General features: G+C 38.9%; 1 protein-coding gene across 3 annotated transcripts in view; it reads right to left on the reverse strand.

Annotated features, from left to right (window-relative positions):
* Window positions 1–5882: 5882 nt before the first annotated feature.
* Window positions 5883–20083, reverse strand: part of STK39 (serine/threonine kinase 39) — a 346663-nt gene continuing 332462 nt past the window's right edge. For all 3 annotated transcript variants that reach the window (XM_049887367.1, XM_049887366.1, XM_049887368.1), the window contains 2 exons: window positions 19620–19684; window positions 5883–7411 (listed from right to left, as the gene is read on the reverse strand). In XM_049887367.1, coding sequence (XP_049743324.1) covers window positions 7337–7411; window positions 19620–19684 — 140 coding nt within the window. In that variant the 3' untranslated portion in view covers window positions 5883–7336. The remainder of the gene's footprint in view (window positions 7412–19619; window positions 19685–20083) is intronic.

The following is a 20083-nucleotide window of genomic DNA, read 5'->3' on the forward strand; positions in this document are numbered from 1 at the left end:
TTTAAACTTAGAGAACAATTCCATGTGCAAATATAGCATCCAAAGAAAATACCTATGAAAATAAGTAAGAATGATGTGTCAAGATGGGAGTTCCTGATCGCAAAACAAATGTGGAAGGTCCTAGAGTGCACGTGTGGCTGTGAAGTTCACCTTCTGGCCATTCACACCCCCTTACAGCATGAGGAGAGGGAACCTCCAACTAAGAGGGTCCCAGCCACAGAAAATACCCACAAAGACAGCCCAGATGCTAAGAGAAACCTCTTGCCTTCTGCTCACCCAATGCCCTGGAGCCTTGAGCTGTCTGATGCTTTCTATGACCTGAAGTCTCTCTCTTTTTCTGCCCATCTCCTCTCACCCATCAGCTCTTCTTGGAGGCTCCAGGGAAGAAGCAGAAGGCAATAAAGCTGCAGTGTAGAGCTATGAGTCTTCACCTTTTTAACTTTCAGTAGGTGGGTCCTAAGTCTCCCTGTACAACTCTTTGCTATAACAAATGATCTTAATTAGCTGATTGGAATTTAGAAAACCCAATTCACCAACTGCTCAACTGTTAAAGTTGAATGGATGGACCAGTTCAGCCAAGCAGCAACTGGTTTATTTGTTCCTCCGCTCAATTAGGCCCCTAGAATGTTAATGCTGAAAGGATGTTAATGATCAACTAATTAGTCCCCCTCAATCTAAAAATGAGAACATTGAAGCTTAGTGAAGTGAAATAGAACTTGGGTGAGGTCAGCAACAAAGCCTGAGCAGAAGCCATTTTATATTTTACTTTACTTTTTATTACTACAGAACGTTAATTTAGTTTTTATTTTTATTTTTTTTAATTTTTTAAAGCTATTCAAGATAATCAGACTGAAGCTGTCCCTTCTCCAACAACTATTTTTGGTTCTTTCATCTTGGGAAAATCACTTACCTTCCTGAATTTGGCAGCAACATCACAAAAGGGTCTGATGAACATAATTGTTAGTTACAATACAAACACTGAAATGAACAGCAAGCGCAACATCTATGGCACGGTGGCAGAGTTACCACAAATAATCTTCAGGACCCCTTCCAAGGGCTTATACCTAATTTTCTATGGAAAATTTTGTACCTAAAACTTAAAAGGGCACCCTCCCCTAAACTGTATAAACTTCAGGCCCTTAAGGCCTAGATTTGCCCTTCAAAAGCCAGCATAGTGCAGTGGAAATGCTTTGGAATGACTTGAGTTCAAATCTCTGTCACTTACTAGCTGGCTGATCTCGGAGAAATTACTTAGAGTATCTATATACCAGTTTCCTCATCTATAAAATTCAAATAATGAAATGGATTTCCTAGAGTTGTTCTGAGGGTTAAACAACGTAATGTTAGGAAAGCCCTTGGCTTAGTGCCTGGCCCAGAGCAAACCTGAAATAAAGTATAACTACTATTACAAAGGGAGGCTGTCTGATATAATGCTTAAGATCACAGGCTTTAGAAGCAAATATACCTAAATTCGAATTCCTGTTTCATACTGCAGTATTTATTGTATTATCTTAGGCAGCTTGTTTTTGACACTTAGTTCGCTTATCTTTAAATTGGGAATAATAAAACCTAGGCAAAAGAGTTGTTTTAAGATTAAGTTAGATAATATAAATTTCTCAGCTGCACAACTGACTGCTTTTGGCTGCAAGTAACAATAAAAATTCAAAAAAGCTTAAAATAGTAGCTTTCAAACTTTTTTAAGCCACAACCCACAATAATAGACTTTACATAAGTATTCAGTGCACAAATATGTATTATCACAGGATTACTGTGTGATTGAACTCAATACTACATACAACCAAGCTTTATAAATGTTCTAGAATGGGAAAATAAAAGAGTGCTGAATCTAAATTCAGGCCTTTTCAATAAGTATGAACAGCTTGCAAATTTCCTCAGTTCTCCATTTCATTTTATTCACTTATGTTTTTAGAATCCCACAGACTTTGGCGAGAGGAGAAAAAAGACTCAAGTATGTGAAAAATCTACCTGAATATATCCAAACTGACTCTGAGCACATGCTGATTTTGAACTTAATGTTACTTAACACATCTAATTAGAGCTTCTAGAAGAATGATCTCCTGTTTGGGCCAGGGCTGGACCAGAGTATTATCCACGTCATTTTTTCAAGGGCCTTACCCACTTCTTCCTGATTATGAACCCACTAGTTTACTGAATATTATACCTCAACAATAAGCAGGTTTCCTCTGTGATAAATTACAAGTCTTGGTTTCTCCAGTTGGTATCCTACATGACGGATAAATACACTATAGGAATGATTATTCTATTACTGACCTTTCATCATTCCACAGCAAATTCAACTAATAATAGCATAAGATTATAACTTATAGTAACCTCCTTGGCCTTTGATGAGTTATAAGCTAAATTATATAGGCTCCAATACCTCTTCAGCTAATGATGCTTGCCTTGTAGGCTGTAACTCATCTAGTGTGGAGTTTTTGGTACATTTCATGGTTATAAGATCCTTGTTCACCTGGGAATGTGTGATAAAAACAGCATCCATTGGTTTGGCACAAAATGTACAATAGCTGATAACCTATTCGTTCTATTTCCACTGCTCTTAAGATTCCCAAACTAGGTTTGGTGAATGAGGCATTAGAAAGCTGGTAAGGGGGATGTCACTGTTACTTAACCATGCCATATTCTCTGCAGCAAAATAGTGTCCAGGAAATTACTGGGACTGGCTGTGTGACAGGAGGTAGTAGGGAATTTTTCTTTGGAGATAAGTTCTTTTGACCAGCTTTTATGGGTCAGCAGGAGATGGCAGTTCCTTTCCAGTGGAATGGGTAGCAGTTTTTTGGGGTCTTTTGGGTTAATTGGAAACGCTGGTGGTGTAGTGGTTAAGAGCTATGGCTACTAACCAAAAAGCTGGCAGTTCAAATCTACCAGGTGCTCCTTGGAAACTCTACAGGGCAGTTCTACTTGGTCCTCTAGGGTCGCTGAGTCAGAATCAACTAGAAGGCAATGTTTTTTTTTTTTTTTTGGTTTGGGTTAATTTAGACATTGTGCCTAGGGCATGTGAGTCAATTTATATGTTTTATACACACTCTTACAACCCATACAATGTACCTGCCCTAAACACTTACATCATTCCAGGTAGTGCACATCCCAAGCAGCAAACTCCAGAAGGTACTGCATCATTCTAAAGGAAACCCTTCTTAAACTCATTACTTTTCAATGCACAATGGAAATGGTCACTTGAAAACCATTTGTTTAGGGCTATTATGCCATGTAATAGACTTCCCAAAGCTTAGAACCTTGGAAAGCATCACACAATCCCAGGTCAGGACACTGTGGCCCTGAGGAAATATTCCAGTTTCACCCGCCCTGGCACACTGCTTATATCCAGTCTGCCCCTTCATATCTTGGCAAGGGTCAGGGTTGTTAGCTAGGCTATCCTAACAGATTGGACAGTAAATGTGTGGAGCATAAAAATGGGTATATTTGGCTTCCCTTGTTCCCTTTAAATTATATTTTAATTATACAAAACCATTTTTTAATAACCTGGAAGCATACCCTCTGCTATAAGGAATGGATAAACATTCTATTTTATACGTATGTGAGTTTATTATCACAATCTAAATGGGCCTCAGCAAGGAACAGCTTCTCTTATCAAATATACTTGGGGGGGGGGGGGTGGCAAGATCATTTACTATCAAATGCAAATCTTAATTTTTGGCAGAAGTTCTCCAGTGTTAATAGGCTCATATTCACCATCTCTGTACAGATTGAATAAATATATGACTGAACAGTAGATTCTACTAATTCAACTTGGAGAGTTTACCGGGAGGGTATACTGCTTAACAATAAACAGACCATAGGTATATTATTGAAATGAGTGACTGGCAATTCTAATATGAAATTTCCCCATGCTAAATCATCATATACAGGAACAGATTTGTGTTTTGATGGAAGTCTTGCCTCTACCCCTAAAGAGTACTACTTCACTCCACTTGGATATGAGATAAGATGGCCACCTACCATATTTACCAGGCTATACAGGGAATTTCTTTATAAGAACAATTTTTTTCAACACACAAGCTGTTTAAACACAGAAAACCATTTGTTTATATAAGAACAATATATTGGAGTCAAGAGAGACAAGAACTTCCTCCTCTTTTACATCTTTGCAAGTTGACCACAACAAAGGTACGTTGGATGCAGAAGAATTTTTGTACATGAGATGTCGGTGCCTTAATTTTAATAAGAGGTTGTGAACCCTACCATTTGTCAACGAATATTAATCTTTCCAAATTAATAGTATCAAAATATTTGTGTTGAGGGAAATTCAGGTCCTTGCCAATGAACAGAATCACAATATTGCACTGCTTCAAGCCATCATTAATCAAAAGCTTAGATAAGAGAAATGGTCACACAGGATTGCCTAAAGGCTATGCAGTCCACTCCTTGCCTTAGGTAACATTTATCTGTCATTATTGTATCTTTCTAGATCACAAGAGAGAGTGGAGGACTTGGACCACGCCCTTCAGCTCCTTGCTGAACCGCATTCCCTACCATACAGCCTAACCCTGGGCCTGCATGGAGAATACTATAAATAAAATTGTTCAAAACTTGCTATGTATGTATTGTGTGAATGTTTTGAAAATTTTTTAAGTTTCTGAATACAGGTGGTCCCTGGGTTATGAACGTCCAATTCATGGACAACTCAAACTTAAGAATGGACTGTCATAAAGCCTATTACATTAAAAATTTGAGTTCAATACAATGGTTCGTAATAATGAATGCATGCACTACTTTGTGATGCTCATGAAAACCCTGCAGGGTTTGGAAGTGTTTAAGTGTTTTATATGCATTGAAAAGTAAAATGTATACTATATACTATGACATTTGACATTTGACTAACTGATGCTAAATAAGACCCTATGTACCTGTTCTGACTTACCTACAAATTTGACTTAAAGACAGACTGAAAGGATCTCATTCATAACCCAGGGACTGCCTGTACTTAACTTCCACTTTATGACGACTTGGGGAAGAATTTTATTTCAGCCCTCAGTACTAGGAAAAAGTGTTCTTAACTTAAATAAAAAGGAAAAGAAAAGAAAACGCTATAAACTCAGGAAAGATTGTATCTGATCAGGCTTTCCTCTTCACTCCTGGTACATACCAAATCTATGTACTCTTCTAGCAACTGGCAGAATCTCATGGTGTGAGTTTTTGGGTACTGCTTTCATCTGGTTAACCAATTCTTATTTTTCACTTCATCCTAATTTCGGTGTATTTTTTTTTTTTTTAATCCTATTATGTTATGTGAACGTACGTAAGCTACCAGAGATACCATTTGGAAGGATACGGGCTCACAGATATAAAGAGATATTAAATGCTATTTACTACCACGTTGCAAAATAAGGATTCTCCAGCTCTTCATGCATGTTTTCGCTTTCTGAGCTAAAGATGACTTCTTTTATACTGTGTGTGTCCATAAGAGTGTCAAGAACGTGCTCATGATGCCAGGAAATCAGGGCCCTGGAAGTCTAACTCTGCCTGGAGCTCAGACAGGGGCCTTGGACAAGGCACTTAACCACGCAGAGCCCCCCGCACAAAGTGAAGCAGATGGAAAAAATATTTCCTCTTGTCCCCTGTAGCTCTATAGTTTTCATTCAAAGACAGTTTATCTACATGGAGTATGAATGTTTGCCTTTCATTCTCTCCTCAGGCTAATTTGAGAGACTCGTCAAACCCAATCCTCTGGGACTGGATGGATGCCTTATTCTTCCTCTAGAGTGCTTTTTGCTAGTTAATTCTTAGTAGGCATTTTATGAAAGCGCTAAATATCACCGCAGCAAGGCAGATAATACCTAAAGGAGGAATGAAACAATATATAACACCATCTCTTTGTGCAATACACTTTTATTTTCCTTTTACCTTTGCAGTCATCTTTGAGTAATCATTGTGTAAACAATAGAATGGAATGAAATTACATTAAATTGTATGCAAACGGCTCTAGAACACCTTAACAATTATGACAAGGCAATTATAAATAACTTTTTTTTTCTTAGTAATATATATCTGCTTTTTAAAGTACATTAAAGAGCTGCCGTATCTAGGGTTAGCTAGGAGAGAGCAATGGTACCATCCCGGGAGCCCACGTCCCTGAAAGTTGAGACTCCAATTTTGAAAATCCTAAGGTTTACTAGTTCCATACTATATTGACAAGCAGAGGGCTACTCGGGTTGAAAGTATTTATTCTTGAAACTTAACAGCGTTTTACCTTTTAGTCATTGCACAAAACCCTTTCTATTATTTTCACTCCATCTGGGTATTCTGCAGAAATTCAAGTAAAACTTAGATGCCGGTATTTTCAAGTTTATCACTTTCAGAACAACAAATCCTATCACTTAAGGAGAAGCCAAATCAGAGATGGGTATATAGTTAACAATCTAACAGAAAAAGGCAACATTTTATATAGCATTCTAAACTCCAAACGAAGCACAACTTACAGATGCCATCGTATGTAGAGGAAATTTTAGATCTGAGGCGATTCCAGAGTAATGTAGCCTCAGGCACATTCTTAATAGAAAGTCTGCAAGGCACCTCCCACTCCCAAGAGACAATCATTGTAAATTGGTTTTCAGGAAATAAACCAAAACAGTAAGCATCCTAGTTCCTAATTCGGTCATTTCAAAAATTAGAAATTACAAATACTCCAAAGAGATACCTGAAACTTTTTGTTTAAATAAGAGATTAACTGCAAGAAGCATATACTCAAAAACTTTTTTTTTTCTTATCACTAAGGTGTGTAATGCATAAATATATGAAAAATAAAATTCACAGTCAGTTTTAAAACTAGAATTCAAGTTTGGCTAATAAATCTTAACTTTATAAGTATATTAATTTCTAAATATAACATAAGAGGCAATATCGTCAGATGTACAATTAAAGTATTATAACAGAAAGAATAACAATGAAAGAAGAAATAGGCTTCTGATAGAAAATTCCTTTTGTTGCCAATAAATAGGACCACCTGAGTATATTTCAGATTCTTTTCACTTAAGGGATATTCAAATTGATTGCTAGGAATATTAAATAGCTTTTGGAAAAATCAGCAACAGTCGTGCAGCTGTGGCATTTGCTTGTTCTTGTACTGTGATTGCGAGAGAATAAAGCGGAACTCGGAGTGTCGTAGGTTTAAAAAAAAAAATGATTTTGTATCCCATTTTTGTCTAAGCCAGCCTCTTCACAATCTTCTGATTTTGCTAGGAAGTGGGAGTGAGGGGGTGGAAGTGGGAGAGGGAGGGCTGAGGAAAGCGTGGTGAGGAGGGGCATGACAGATAAGGGTGACATCAAGGGACATACATCAGCTGACACTCAACTGAGCAAACCCGATCAGCTTCACTTCGTCGGGAATCTCTGACCCATCGCAGCCAGAAGCCTGGAAAGGGAAAAAGAAACAGACCATCAGTGCTAGGCTGTCACCACTGGATTTCAAGACTTGTTCATGTGATGGCATGAGGCACTGATGGTTTAGTGACAGAATTCTCGCCTTTCATGCAGGAGACCTGGGTTCAATTCCTGGCGAAAGCACCTCACGTGCAGCCACCACCATCTATCAGTGATGCTAAACATGTTTCAGCCAAGCTTCGCAACAAGACAGACGTGGAAGGAAGACCTGGAGATCTACTTCTAAAAATCAGCCAGTGAAAACCCAATGGATCGCAACAGTTTAGGCACAACCAATCATGGGAATGGCCAAGGATGGGGCAGCATTTGATTTTGATGTGCAGGGGTCATTTGATTTTGATGTCTATGAGTCAGGGGCCAACTGACTCCAAGCAAAGGCAGTCTGTGGGGCCACACATCCCATCTCTTCCAGGAGAGATCCTACAAATCACTCTCTTGAATGACTACTGGGTCCCAACTTCTGCTGTAGGAAATCTGGTTATTATGCTGTCAAGTACAGAAAAGAGGTAGAAGGAATACGTCACCCTTTAAAACAACTCCAGGCCCAAGCTCATAGCTTCGGAACTGCCAATAAAACCTATGATTGTCAATGAACCACATATAAATTTCTGAAAAAGTTGCTTTTTAAAAAATTACTTCATTGTGTTTTTGCTGAAGGTTTACACAGCAGTTTAGGTTCCCATACAACAATTTTTACACAAATTGTTCAGTGACATTGGTTACATTCTTCATGCGTGAACATTCTCATTATTTCTGTTCTGGTTTCCCTGCCCCCTTACATTCTCATCTTTGTTTTAAAGTAATTGTTGACCATTTGGCCTAATATAAATGTTTTTTTAAAGGAGCACAGTACTCATGGGTGATATTCTTTATTTTGTGAGCCAATCTGTTATTTAGCTAAAAGGTGACCTGAGGGGATATAGTTTTGGTTTAAGGTTTAGAGTATCTTAGAGCAACAGTCTTGGGGAGTTCTCCAGCATCAGCCATTTCAGTAAATCTAGATTTTTCAAGAATCTGAGGGTCTGTTCTACATTTTTCTCCCATTTCATCAGGATCTATCTATTGTGACCCTGATCAGAATGGTTGGTATTGGTAACGAGGTACCACCCAGTTCTTCTGATCTTAAGGTAGATGAGGTCATGGCAGATGTAGACTATTAGTCCTCTAGAGCAATTTCTTGAGTCTTTGGTTTCCTTCTTTCTCTTTTGCCCTGGATGAGTAGATACCAATAGTTGTATCTTAGATGGCTGCTTGCAAGCTTGTAAGACCTCAGACACTACTCACCAAACTAGGATGCAGAACATAAACTTCATGAACTATATTATGCCAATTGACCAAGTTGTCCCACAAGACTATGGTCCTAAGCCTTTAAACCTAGAAAACCAATCATGTGAGGTGTTTGGTTATTTCTAGAAGCATCTGTAACTATGGCTATGTGTTTTATTATATATATGAATATATGTGCATGCACATACATGCATATACATATGCATGCATCTATACACACATATATACTCACATCACATACCTGTATACATATATGCCTACATACATACATATATGCACATGTGTTTTTTGGTTGTTGCTACTGTTGTTGCAAAATTATATACGCCGTAACCTGTTGCCATCAAGTAGATTCCAACTCATAGAGTAGAACTGCCCCATAGGGTCTCCAAGGCTGTAATCTTTATGAAATCAGACTGTCACATCTTTCTCCAGCAGAGTGGCTGGTGGGTTAGAAGTGCTGACCTTTTGGTTAGCAGCCAAGTGCTTAACCACTGTGCCACCAGGGCTCCTTATATATGCCATAGCAATTACCAAAATGTCCTTTTTCCTTCTGTACATCTTAGTAACATCATTTACCTTAGTCAAGCTGTGCATGCTTCACCCTTATTCTGTGTTACTTTCCTGTCACCGAAAATAAGAAGTGTCTACTATCTAGAGGAAGCCCTCGTGGTACAGTGGTTAAGAACTATGGTTGCTAATCAAAAAGCTGGGATTTCAAATCCACCAGCGGCTCCTTGGAAACCCTATGGGGCAGTTCTACTCTGTCCTATAGGGTCGCTGTGAGTAGGAATCGACTCGGAGGCAACGCGTTTGGTTTTGGTTTAGAAAGTGAATACTCCCTCACCCATTCCTGGTAATCACTAATGAACATTAGTTTCTGCATATTTACCTATCGTGTTATTGCATAAAAGTGAGAACATATAATATTTGTTTCTAAAAAGTTATTTTAAATACATTTTCTAATTAGATCCTCTTAATAATTCAAAGAAACCCCTAGATGGTGTAAATGGTTAATCTTCTCAGCTGCTAACCATAAGGTTGGAGGTTTGGGTCCACACAAAGGTACCTCAGAAGAAAGGCCCAGTGATCTACTTTTGAAAAATCAGCCATTGAAAACCCTATGGAACACAGTTCTACTCTGGTACACGTGAGTTCACCATGAGTCGTGACTGACTCAAAGGCACTGAAATAATTAAAAAAAAGAAAAATAATATTATGAAAATAAGCATAAGAGATCTATTACCAAGGAGTAATTTGGCTTTACCAAAATCGTCTCCTCTGTAAAAATGGCCAGAAAAACAATGGTCACCTAGAATGGAATGGCTCATTATAGGTACCTTCCGTGTAACTACAAGTAATCTTTACAGGAAAATGTGCCTCAAGAGAATTATTTTCTCATAACAGATTTTTGTTTGTGATATTTTAGGATATATTTACTACCTAATTTTTTTTTTTACTGGCAAACTTTATACGTGCCAAATAATTTTTTTTACCCTCAAAATCTGAAGAAACTAGAAATAAGTCATTGCTCCTCAAGACTTTCACTGGTTCTAATTCTTAAAATATCTTCTTTCTTTCTAACCCTCCCCTTTCCCTTCCCTATATACACACAAATACAATACTCAGATCACCATCCTAAACTGACTCTTCACCCTACTGAACGTAAATCAGAATTGGACGTTATATAAGTGGGAAGAAAAAAAATTGATGAATGACTGGGGATGGGCAATTAATTACAAAAGAAACATATAAACCTTTTCTTGGCCTAATTCCTGCTAAATTATTGTCATAACAACTAGTTTCCCATGGAAAACAGCCCTTTCCAATCATCACAATTAACCTACTCACACTGCTTGTGTATATTAAGAATGTCCTCAAAGACAGTGAATAAATAAAATCAGCCCTTTGTCAACTCTTGCATTTTCCTTTAAAATAAGCAGCCAGCTAGAACATATAACTTGAATATCTTAAAATAATTGTCCTTAAAATAAAATTCAGTGTGAGTAGTTCTGTTTATATAAGACAACCAGTAGCCTAAAGGGTAGACAGACTAGTATTAAGAAAAAAAAAAAACTTTGTGCCTGGCCCAGTGGCTTACCTAGTTTTACATGATAGAGAAGATATTCAGCAAAGCGCAGTTTTTTTCATTGTCTGCACTCCCAGGGGCAGCAAGATCATAAACACTCCTTTCCTTATCACTTTGAAGGAAGTGGTCTAGGCATAGAAGGCATTTCAGCTGAGATATTTCCTGGTGGGCATTAGGCAGCCTGAAACTTTTTTACCTCCCTACCAATTTTCTCATTCCCTTACCACTGTCTCTTTACCTATCTCCCCAAATCTTCCCTTCATTCCTGCTCTTTCTAATGTCATCATTTGCTCAACCTACTTAACGGTGGCAGAGACAGTTTGTGTAACAGGCAACTGACAAACATCTGGGGACAAAGCCACGTTGCTGATGACCAAAAAGAGGTCAGTGCATCTCAAAGCCAGGCCAGATATTTGGCAATGTGAATTTCAGGAGGTTAAAATGACTAGAAAGAAAACCAACATAGCCAATAGTGACTGAACTGGCTAGAAGTGAAAGAAAAATATTAAACACTTTCCTTGTAAAGACTAATGGAGGGAACAATTTATAAAGAGAGTGGGTGATCAAACCAGAGGCTATCATGAGTGTGTCACACAGGGAGTTTGTGGGGCATCCACATCCCAGGCTACGTCCCCAGTGCCTCCCACAGCTACACCAGAATGTTCTGTTTCCTGGCAAAGAGGCACAGAGCAGGTTGTTTGGCTGTTCTTCAAGGCATCAGCCCTCCTGCCTCTACCACCTCTCACTGAAAAATACGAGGGTGATATGCAATGGGTTCTGAAACTCAGAAAGAAGGGACCAGAGACTCTTCAAAGAGCAGTTCTCAAATATTTTGATCCCAGGACATCTTTACACTCTTAAAAAATTACTGAGGTCTCGCAAAATCTTTTGTCTTTGTGGGTTATATTTGTTGTACTGACTGTCCTATAAATTAAAACTGAGAAATATTAAAACATTCAATTACTAATCCATTAAACATACAATAATACACATATTCCATGCTAACATAAATAAAATACTCATTAAAAATAGCTGTTTTTCGTGAAGAGTGACCTTGTTATACATTTTTACAAATGTCTTTAATGTCTTGCTTAATGGAAGACACCTGGACTCTCATAGCTGCTTCTGCATTTAATCTGTTGCTATATATTGTTTCTCTGAAGTATAAAAAGAAAAATCCACCCTCAAACAAATATGTAATTGGAAAAGGGAGGAGGATTTTAATAGTTTTTCCAGATAATTATGGATACCCTCCTTTGTTGCTGTACCAAAACTTACCAAGTGGTGGTTTCTTAAATGTTAGTTGCAATGTGGATCTGAAACATCGTCACTGGACTTTTTGCACTCTGTTACTGTAAAGCCTATAAAAGGCTGTACTTTACTTTGGATCTTTTACCCATGCATGATTTTTAAACATCACTGAGTTGTGCAGATCTTCTAAATGTTGACATTTTTCATTACACAATACCAAGGCTTCATTATACAGTGTCAACAAATCATACTCTTTAGAGTGTATCACCACTGATCTCAGTTAAGTCTTTAAGTAGTGGGAGGCTGTCAAATTTACAGTAGCAGATAAAAGTTTTCCAAAATTCCAATTTTTGCTTGAAAGCTTGGACTTATTATTGACAACAAATACTGCCAGTTTTCTTTGAAATGTCAGGCTCCTTAGTTCAAGAAAATGCCTGCCAATTACTCAAGTCCAGGGATGGATTATTCAGTAGGCAAGGTTAATACGGTGCTTACCTTGCTTACCAGATCGTCTGTAGTGAACAATGTGAAGTTGTTCATTACAGATTAGCAAGTAAGCACAAGTAAGCCTGTGCTTACCTGCTTTCTGGGTCATCCACTCCTATCAACAAGAAAAACATGCCATAGAGTCAATTCTGACTCATAGTGACCCTATAGGACAGAGTAGAACTGCCCCGTAGAGTTTCCAAGGAGTGCCTGGTGGATTCAAACTGCCAATCTTTTGGTTAGCAGCTGTTGCACTTTACCACTATGGCACCAGGGTTTCCCCACTCCTATCAGGGACTGCAAATTTGAAAAGAGGCTTAGATTCTGCAGTGAGGTTCTGTAGGGTTGGGAGAGAAACAGATGCTGGCCTTACCTAGAAGCAGAATCTTTGATGTGGTGAAAACATGTGAAATTTTTCACTACAGGTGAGCTGGTAAAGCAAGGTAAGCACCTTGTTTACCTTGCCAACTGGGTAGTCTGTCCCTGCTCAGGTCTGAGTAGCCATAGTTTGTTAGCTGTTTTTTCCAAGTAAAAATGGTGTTCCATGAAAAAAAACAAAAACTGGCTAGTTCAGCTCACAACTCGAACAATCTCACAGACGTGCTTCCTGGAGTCAGCCGTAAAACTCTGACATACTGCAGAAGCACTATATGTGGACTTCCCATTTCATTACACAGAATATTAAAAAGATATGTACTTAAGAGTCGAGATTAGCAAAATCAATAATGTTTCCTCCCTCGTTAGGGAAATTCTTAAGTGAAACTGGTTTTCCTTTTTTTTTTTTTTTACAGCAAGCACATGGCTTTATAGATACAATGGCTACTAGTAGTTTCATAAAAAAAAAAAAAAATCACTGCCTTAATCTGTGCTAAGACCTCAAGAGTTTTACCCACCACTGCTTTTACACCAGTGTCAACACAATGGAAAAGGCAAGAATCATGTTAGTATTATTATGAAAATAGATTTGATGTCCCAGGATTCCCTGAGAAGGCCTCAGGGAACCCCAAGGGTCCAAGAACCACATTTTGTAAACCCTAGCTTCCAAGGAAAATGTACACATTATCCGGAACTTAGCATAGAAGTACACTACCATGCACACTCTTACTCAAAAGCATGTATGGTGTTATGCTGTGCCCTGATCTTAAAACACCCAGATCAGCAGCTGTGGCCTGAGCCCTGTGGAGGAGCTGAAAATGTGGTTGGCCAGTGTCAGTCAAAAGAATTCTCTCCACCTCAAACTTGGATGTACTCTGGAATCGTCTGGAGTGTTTGAGAACAAACCAATGGTTGTGTCCACCTTCAGGGACTGTGATTTCATTGTTACAGGTGTGGCCTGGGCACCGGAATTTTTTAGACTTTGCAGGTAATTCAAAGGTGCAGGACAGTATGAGAGCCACTGCTCCACCCCAGTGCTTCTCAGAGGAGGCTCTTTGATTTCCTTCAGGTCTGTGGTCCTCAAATAGCAGCATACATCAGAATCATCTGAAGTGCTGTGAAAACACAGATTCCTGTGCTTCAGCCCCAAGAGATTCTGAATTAAAGCAGGCCTGGGTCCAAAGGGGCCTAGAATTTACCTGTGCTTTGGAAATGGCTGCCTAGTCATGCAGCCTCCTTAGTTATGCATAAACTGAGCACCTCTAATCGACACTACTATGTCCTTTTGAGCAGTTAATTAAGGAGTCTGATGGCACACTGGTTGAAGTGCTCAGCTGCTAGCTGAAAGGTCCACAGTTTGAACCCATCAGCTGCTCTTCGGGAGAATGATGTAGCAGTCTGCTTCTGTAAAGATTACAGCCTTGGAAACTGGAAACCCTATGGGGCAGTTCTACTCTGTCCTATAGGGCTGCTAGGAGTTGGAATCGACTCGAAGGCAGCAAGTTTGGTTTTTTGGTTTTTTTTAGCAGTTAACTGCCAAAACGCATATAGAATTTCTATCTGCGATGCATATCATGTTACCAAACTTCACTCATTAAAATCTATAATGGACATGTAAATGTGTACCAATTGGATGTTAATTTTATGCACTTACAGTTTGTATTGTACCTCCAAGGGTAGATTAAATATATCTTATTTCATATTTTCACTAGCACAATTTTTAAAAAATCCACATTGAAATCAAGGCTCGCCTACCTTAAAAAACTGCAGAGTAGCAAATTAAGAAATGATTTTAAAAAACATTTATAAAGACCTGTCTCAAGGCTTTAAAACAACAATAAAAGGTACTGATATGTCAAAACCCAAAGCAAATAATACTTGAGCTAAAATGCCCTCTATGCCTGAACCAGTTGGCTAAAAGTCATGAAAAGAAGGTTTCTGATCTTCTGTCCCTGCCATGCCAACAATGGCATTTATGTTTCACTACTATCTGTCAAATAAAGCTAAAGATCTCATTGGCCAAATAAAAAAATAAAGGCGCTTCTTTCTATAACTGATATCCTTGCTTCTTGGGCTACTGTTTTTCACAAAGAAGCAGATATACAAAAAAAAGGGCCTGTAATGTACTTTCAAACTTGAGCAAATACTTCTAATAGTGGTGGCAGGTGGGGACAGGAAAGGGATTAGAGACTGAACCATCTACAAATCAATGCCACTCAGCCTTGGCTAAACTCTGGAATCATAGGGGGTACTTTCAAAATCCCCAAAGCCCAGCCTGCACCTGTTGTTGTTGTTAGCTGCCCTCCAGTTGGCACTGACTCATAGCGACCCGTGCACAACAGGGTTATGACCCACAGATCCACTGGTCAATTTTTTGGAAGTAGATCACCAGGCCTTTTTTCCTAGTCAGTCTTCATCTGGAAGTTCCACTGAAACCTGTTCATCATCATAGCAACACACAAGTCTCCAAAGATGGACAAGTGGTGGTTGTTCATGAGATGCACTGGCAGGGAATCAAACTTGGCTCTCTCACGTGGAAGGCAAGAATTCTACCACTGAATCATTGCTGGCCCTAGAGCAATTAAATCAGTATCTCTGGGAATAGGACTCAGGCATCAATAATTTTTTTTTTTAAGTCCTCCCCCTACCCCCCAGGCAAAACTACTGTGCAGCTGAGGTTAAGAACCAGAGTACCAATGCCAATATTTTAAGACATTATTGGTGCTTAAGACAATCTCAGGCCCCGACGGTCTCCTTTAGAAGCAATGCAAGCTCCAAGATGAAAATAAATGATAAAAAGCTGAGAGCTAAAAGGAACACGAACAGCAAATGCTTATGAGGAAAAATGCTACTGAAATACTTTGATCTTTTATTCTTCAATAAAATAACCAAATTGATGAATGAAGGTGAATACATTTGAATCTCTGAGGCTTTATCAGGATGTTAGTGTCCTACAGAAGATGAGGCCAAAAATCAGCTCAAATTAACTCTGACAAGTGGGTCTCAAGCTGGCTGGCAGCTGCTAACAACAAAGGAACCCTCTCAGGTTTTATTGAGGGTTGCACAGAAAGTTAAGTGACAGAAATAGAAGGTCACTCCTGAGTTTGATTTTATGTAACATCCTTAACTACCTTTGGGGAAAAAGACATCGCTTTCCATTTCCTGGGAACGACACACTACTACATTGGAAAGTTGCAGGGAGTAGGGAAAACAAGGTATGGGTTCGCCTCTAGGAGTCTCCTGTGCCGAGGACAGGACAGTATTATTCAGTCTAGTTAAGGTACAAAATTTTTTTTTTTAAGTTAGTTTTTTTTTTTCAGTTAGGGTACAAATGAGATTCAGTCTCAACCAGTGTAAATGTATCTAGTCATCCAAAAGAATCAGTCTTGAAAGAAACCAAGCCAGTTGCCGTGAAGTCTAATCTGACTCATGTGGACCCCATGTGTGTCAAAGTAGAACTGTGCTCCAGGGTTTTCAGTGGTTGATCTTTTTGGAAGCAGGTTGCAAGGCCTTTCTTCTCAGATGCCTCTGGGTAGACTTGAACCTCCAAACTTTAGGTTAGCCACTGAGTAAGTTAACTGCACTACTTAGGGATTCCTCACAAAGAAACAGAACTCTGTAAAAGCATAAGACAGGAGGGGCCTGCCTCTAAGAACGAGCACTTGTTGAGAGTCTGGGCTTTGAGGCTAGACCACAGTTAGAATTTCAGCTTCAATACTGTGTGATTCTGGGCAAGTTAACCTAACCTGGTCCTAATACATAAAATGGACCTAATGATATCACCATTTGATGGGACTGTGAAGACTAAATTAGCTGAGATGAAGTAAGTAAAATGAATTGTGTAGCTGGCAAATAGAGCACGCACAATAAATGGCAACAATTCTTGTTATTTCTGCAATCAGGGCCATGGAATTTTAAGGAACTCTCTGTTGGCACAGTGGTTAAAGCAATAGACTGCTAACTGAAAGGTCGGCAGTTCAAAACCACCAGTGGCTCCATTGAAGAAAGATGTGGCAGTGTGCTTCTGTGGAGATTCACAGACTGGGAAAACCTGAGTCAGAATCGACTCCATGGCATTGGGTTTTTTTGGCTTCTCTGAAAAGAGGGCATGAAGCAGAAGTCACAATCCACTTTATAGAGATGAAAGCATGCAAAAGAAAAATAGATGATGGCTGATGTTTTCCTACATGAGGCTTGTGTTATTCCAACATATTTTAATCATTACAAAGTGCCTGCTTTGTGCCATCCACTGTGCTAGGCACTGGAGACCCAAGACAGTTTGCCCTCTTGGAGCCTCTAGGCTTCTTAGAGATATAAATAAGAAAGTACACACTCTTCAATACAATATGAGCCCCCTTGTGGGGAGAATATGGGAGGAACACCTAAGCCAGGCTGGATGTCAGAGAAAGCTTCCTAGAGAAAGTGAAATCTAAGCAGAAAACTAAACATTCCTGGGAGCTAGTAAGACGAAGAGGAGGTCAGGGGAAGTTGGGAGAAAAGAATATTCTATTAGGAGATAAAAGCATATGCAAAGCGCCCAAACAAACAAACAAAAGCTAAACCAGTTGCCATTGAGTCGATTCTGACTCTTAGTGACCCTAAAGGACAGAGTAGAACTGCCCCACAGGGTTTCCAAAGAGCACCTGGTAGATTTGAACTGCTGACCTTTTGGTTAGCAGCTGTAGCTCTTAACGATTACACCACCAGGGTTTCCATGCAAAGGGCCAGCAGATGAAAACTGGAGAGAGGAAGGGTAGGAAGAAGAGAAGGAGTAAGGAAGGATGGGAGGGAGGAGAGAGATGGAGAGAGAGGAATGGAGAAAGAGGGATGGAGGAGAAAGGATGGGTGGGGAAGGGAAGGGGTGGGCAGGAGATAAAGGCAGAAGATCTAAAGGGAGTCTGAGCAGGGAGGGCCTCAAGGGCTTGAGTTTTAGAAGAGGACAGTCTTGGAAAGCCTCTAAAGTGTCTGGAGCATTCTGGAATTGTGAAAGGATTACTCCAGTTACAGTATGTAAACTAGAGCCACAGGTTGGCACGACTGTAAGCAGGAAGATCAGTTTAGGAGACTATGCAAGAATCTAGGAAAACGCGGATGGAATCCTGTCTGCTAGGGTGACTGAAGTGGTGGTGAAGAGTCAGAATCAAGAGAGAGAATGCAGAGATTTATAAAGCGATTACAGTAGGAGATGAGGCAGAGGCTGTTTATCTAGAAACAGTATAGTGGGTACTTTCTAAAGTAGGTTCGTTATAAAACTTTCAGTAGCAGGAAAAGGGCTGGGGCTGCTATCCCTGTTTTACTGGTAGGCAAGTTTAAAGACAATGGAAATAAGCCAGCACAAATGTTTTAATCTCTTCTTTCTCTTTACATATTCAACATCAAGGAAAGTGTTCTGGATATGGTATAATTTCTAACTTTCCTACATTATAAAAAGTGAACAAAAACACATGTGTATTGGCTTGAGATGCCCACGCAGGGTGACATTTTCTTATAAATATATTCTCACACAAATGAAACATATTTTCAAATTGCTGGTGAATTAGAAACATAATAGAGGTGACAGTGTAGTTCTAAGCTAGAAGATGAATTTTTCAATTTGTTAATTTATCACTCTAAGTCTGAATAAAATGTTCTTCTATTATCAAAACAAAGATAATTCCTTCAGATAAATTCTGTCTGTAAAAATCTTTGTGCTCTTTTATGACATAGCCTTGCCATCTAAAATTAGATGAGAAGCTAGACCCACGAAGTTAATTAGCATCAGGCTAACATTTACTGTAACTAATCATTTAGCATTTTTGGCCGCACACATTTTCCATTTAATTTTCACAAGAAATAAAAAAGGCAGATTATCAATATAAGTTGTTTACAGCAAAGCGCTGGCCATCTAGATTTTAAATTGCAGCATTCCGACTGGCCCTTGGTAATATTAATTTAGAATTCTAAAATGAGCTACTTATTAGGCCTCAATGTACTATCTGCTAGAACTTTCAGGAAAATAAGTCACTTTTGACTATTCGGACTTGTCTCCATTTCTGGCCACACCACCACCGGTTTTCGTTTCACAATGCCCAGTACTGTGTCTCTGTCACACCCCAGATCCTAAATTTAAAATGTACTACTCTGCCTTATAGGGTCTGGGTTTTTGGTTTAGTGCAGAAAACCTATTGAAATATCCCCTCCTTACAAGAATCTGTTACTGTGATGTGAAATGTGGAGTTAAAATGTTATGCCTTTGCTCACTAGGCTTTGGTGAGCTACTCTACAATCACTGCCGATTATCTAAACCATTTCCCCAACAATCACCCTCTATTTTTCAAAGTTAGAACTCTTTGGCTTTCACCTCAGGAAAGCTTTATTAAGAGGGTTGCTTGGAATCCAGTTTAATTTTGTCTGTACAGTCAAGTTGCCATACAAACTAGAAGCAACACGGTACAGGTTACAAGATTCTCAAATGGGCATTCTTAGTTCAGGACATAATTGTAAAAGAACAAGACGTGCTTGTTGAAGAGGAAATTTCTGGTCATGGTCAGAAAATGTTTCCAAATGTTGACAAGGCAAATGACAAATGCAAAAATGGATCCCAAAGGAAAAGGACAACAACAAAACTGCACAGTAGGTTATGAAGCTCTATTATTATTACTTGCTGGCGCAGCATAGCAAAACATTCACCTTCTTTCCATAGTTTTTCACTTACCAACTTAAATGTCAATGTTTTTAATGCTTTGGGATCATCTACAATCTTCTGTAAATTAGCAGCCACTGTAAAATACAAACATGGAGAAAAAGTGTCCAAATTATTTCCAAGTAATACTGGATTTTTACCCAATGATTGAGAAAATTTGACTAATGATGTAATAAACCACAAAATAACTTTTACAGACATTGCAAAGTCCACATAAATGACCAAATTACTCTCATATAGACATTTTCTATAACTTATAGCTTCAGCAATCTTATATCTATGCACATCTGGATGAATCATTGCCTGGCAATGTCACATTTCATACAATAAAATGAGAAATTACTTTTTTTTTTTTTAATTGAACTTTAGATGCAGATTTACAGAACTAGTTTCTCATCAAACAGTACACACATTGTTGTATGACACTGGTTAACAACCCCAAGACATATCAACACTCTCCCTTTTCAACCCTGGGT

The sequence above is a fragment of the Elephas maximus genome, chromosome 6 (assembly GCF_024166365.1).
Source record: "Elephas maximus indicus isolate mEleMax1 chromosome 6, mEleMax1 primary haplotype, whole genome shotgun sequence".
In the NCBI taxonomy this organism is placed as follows: Eukaryota; Metazoa; Chordata; class Mammalia; order Proboscidea; family Elephantidae; genus Elephas; species Elephas maximus.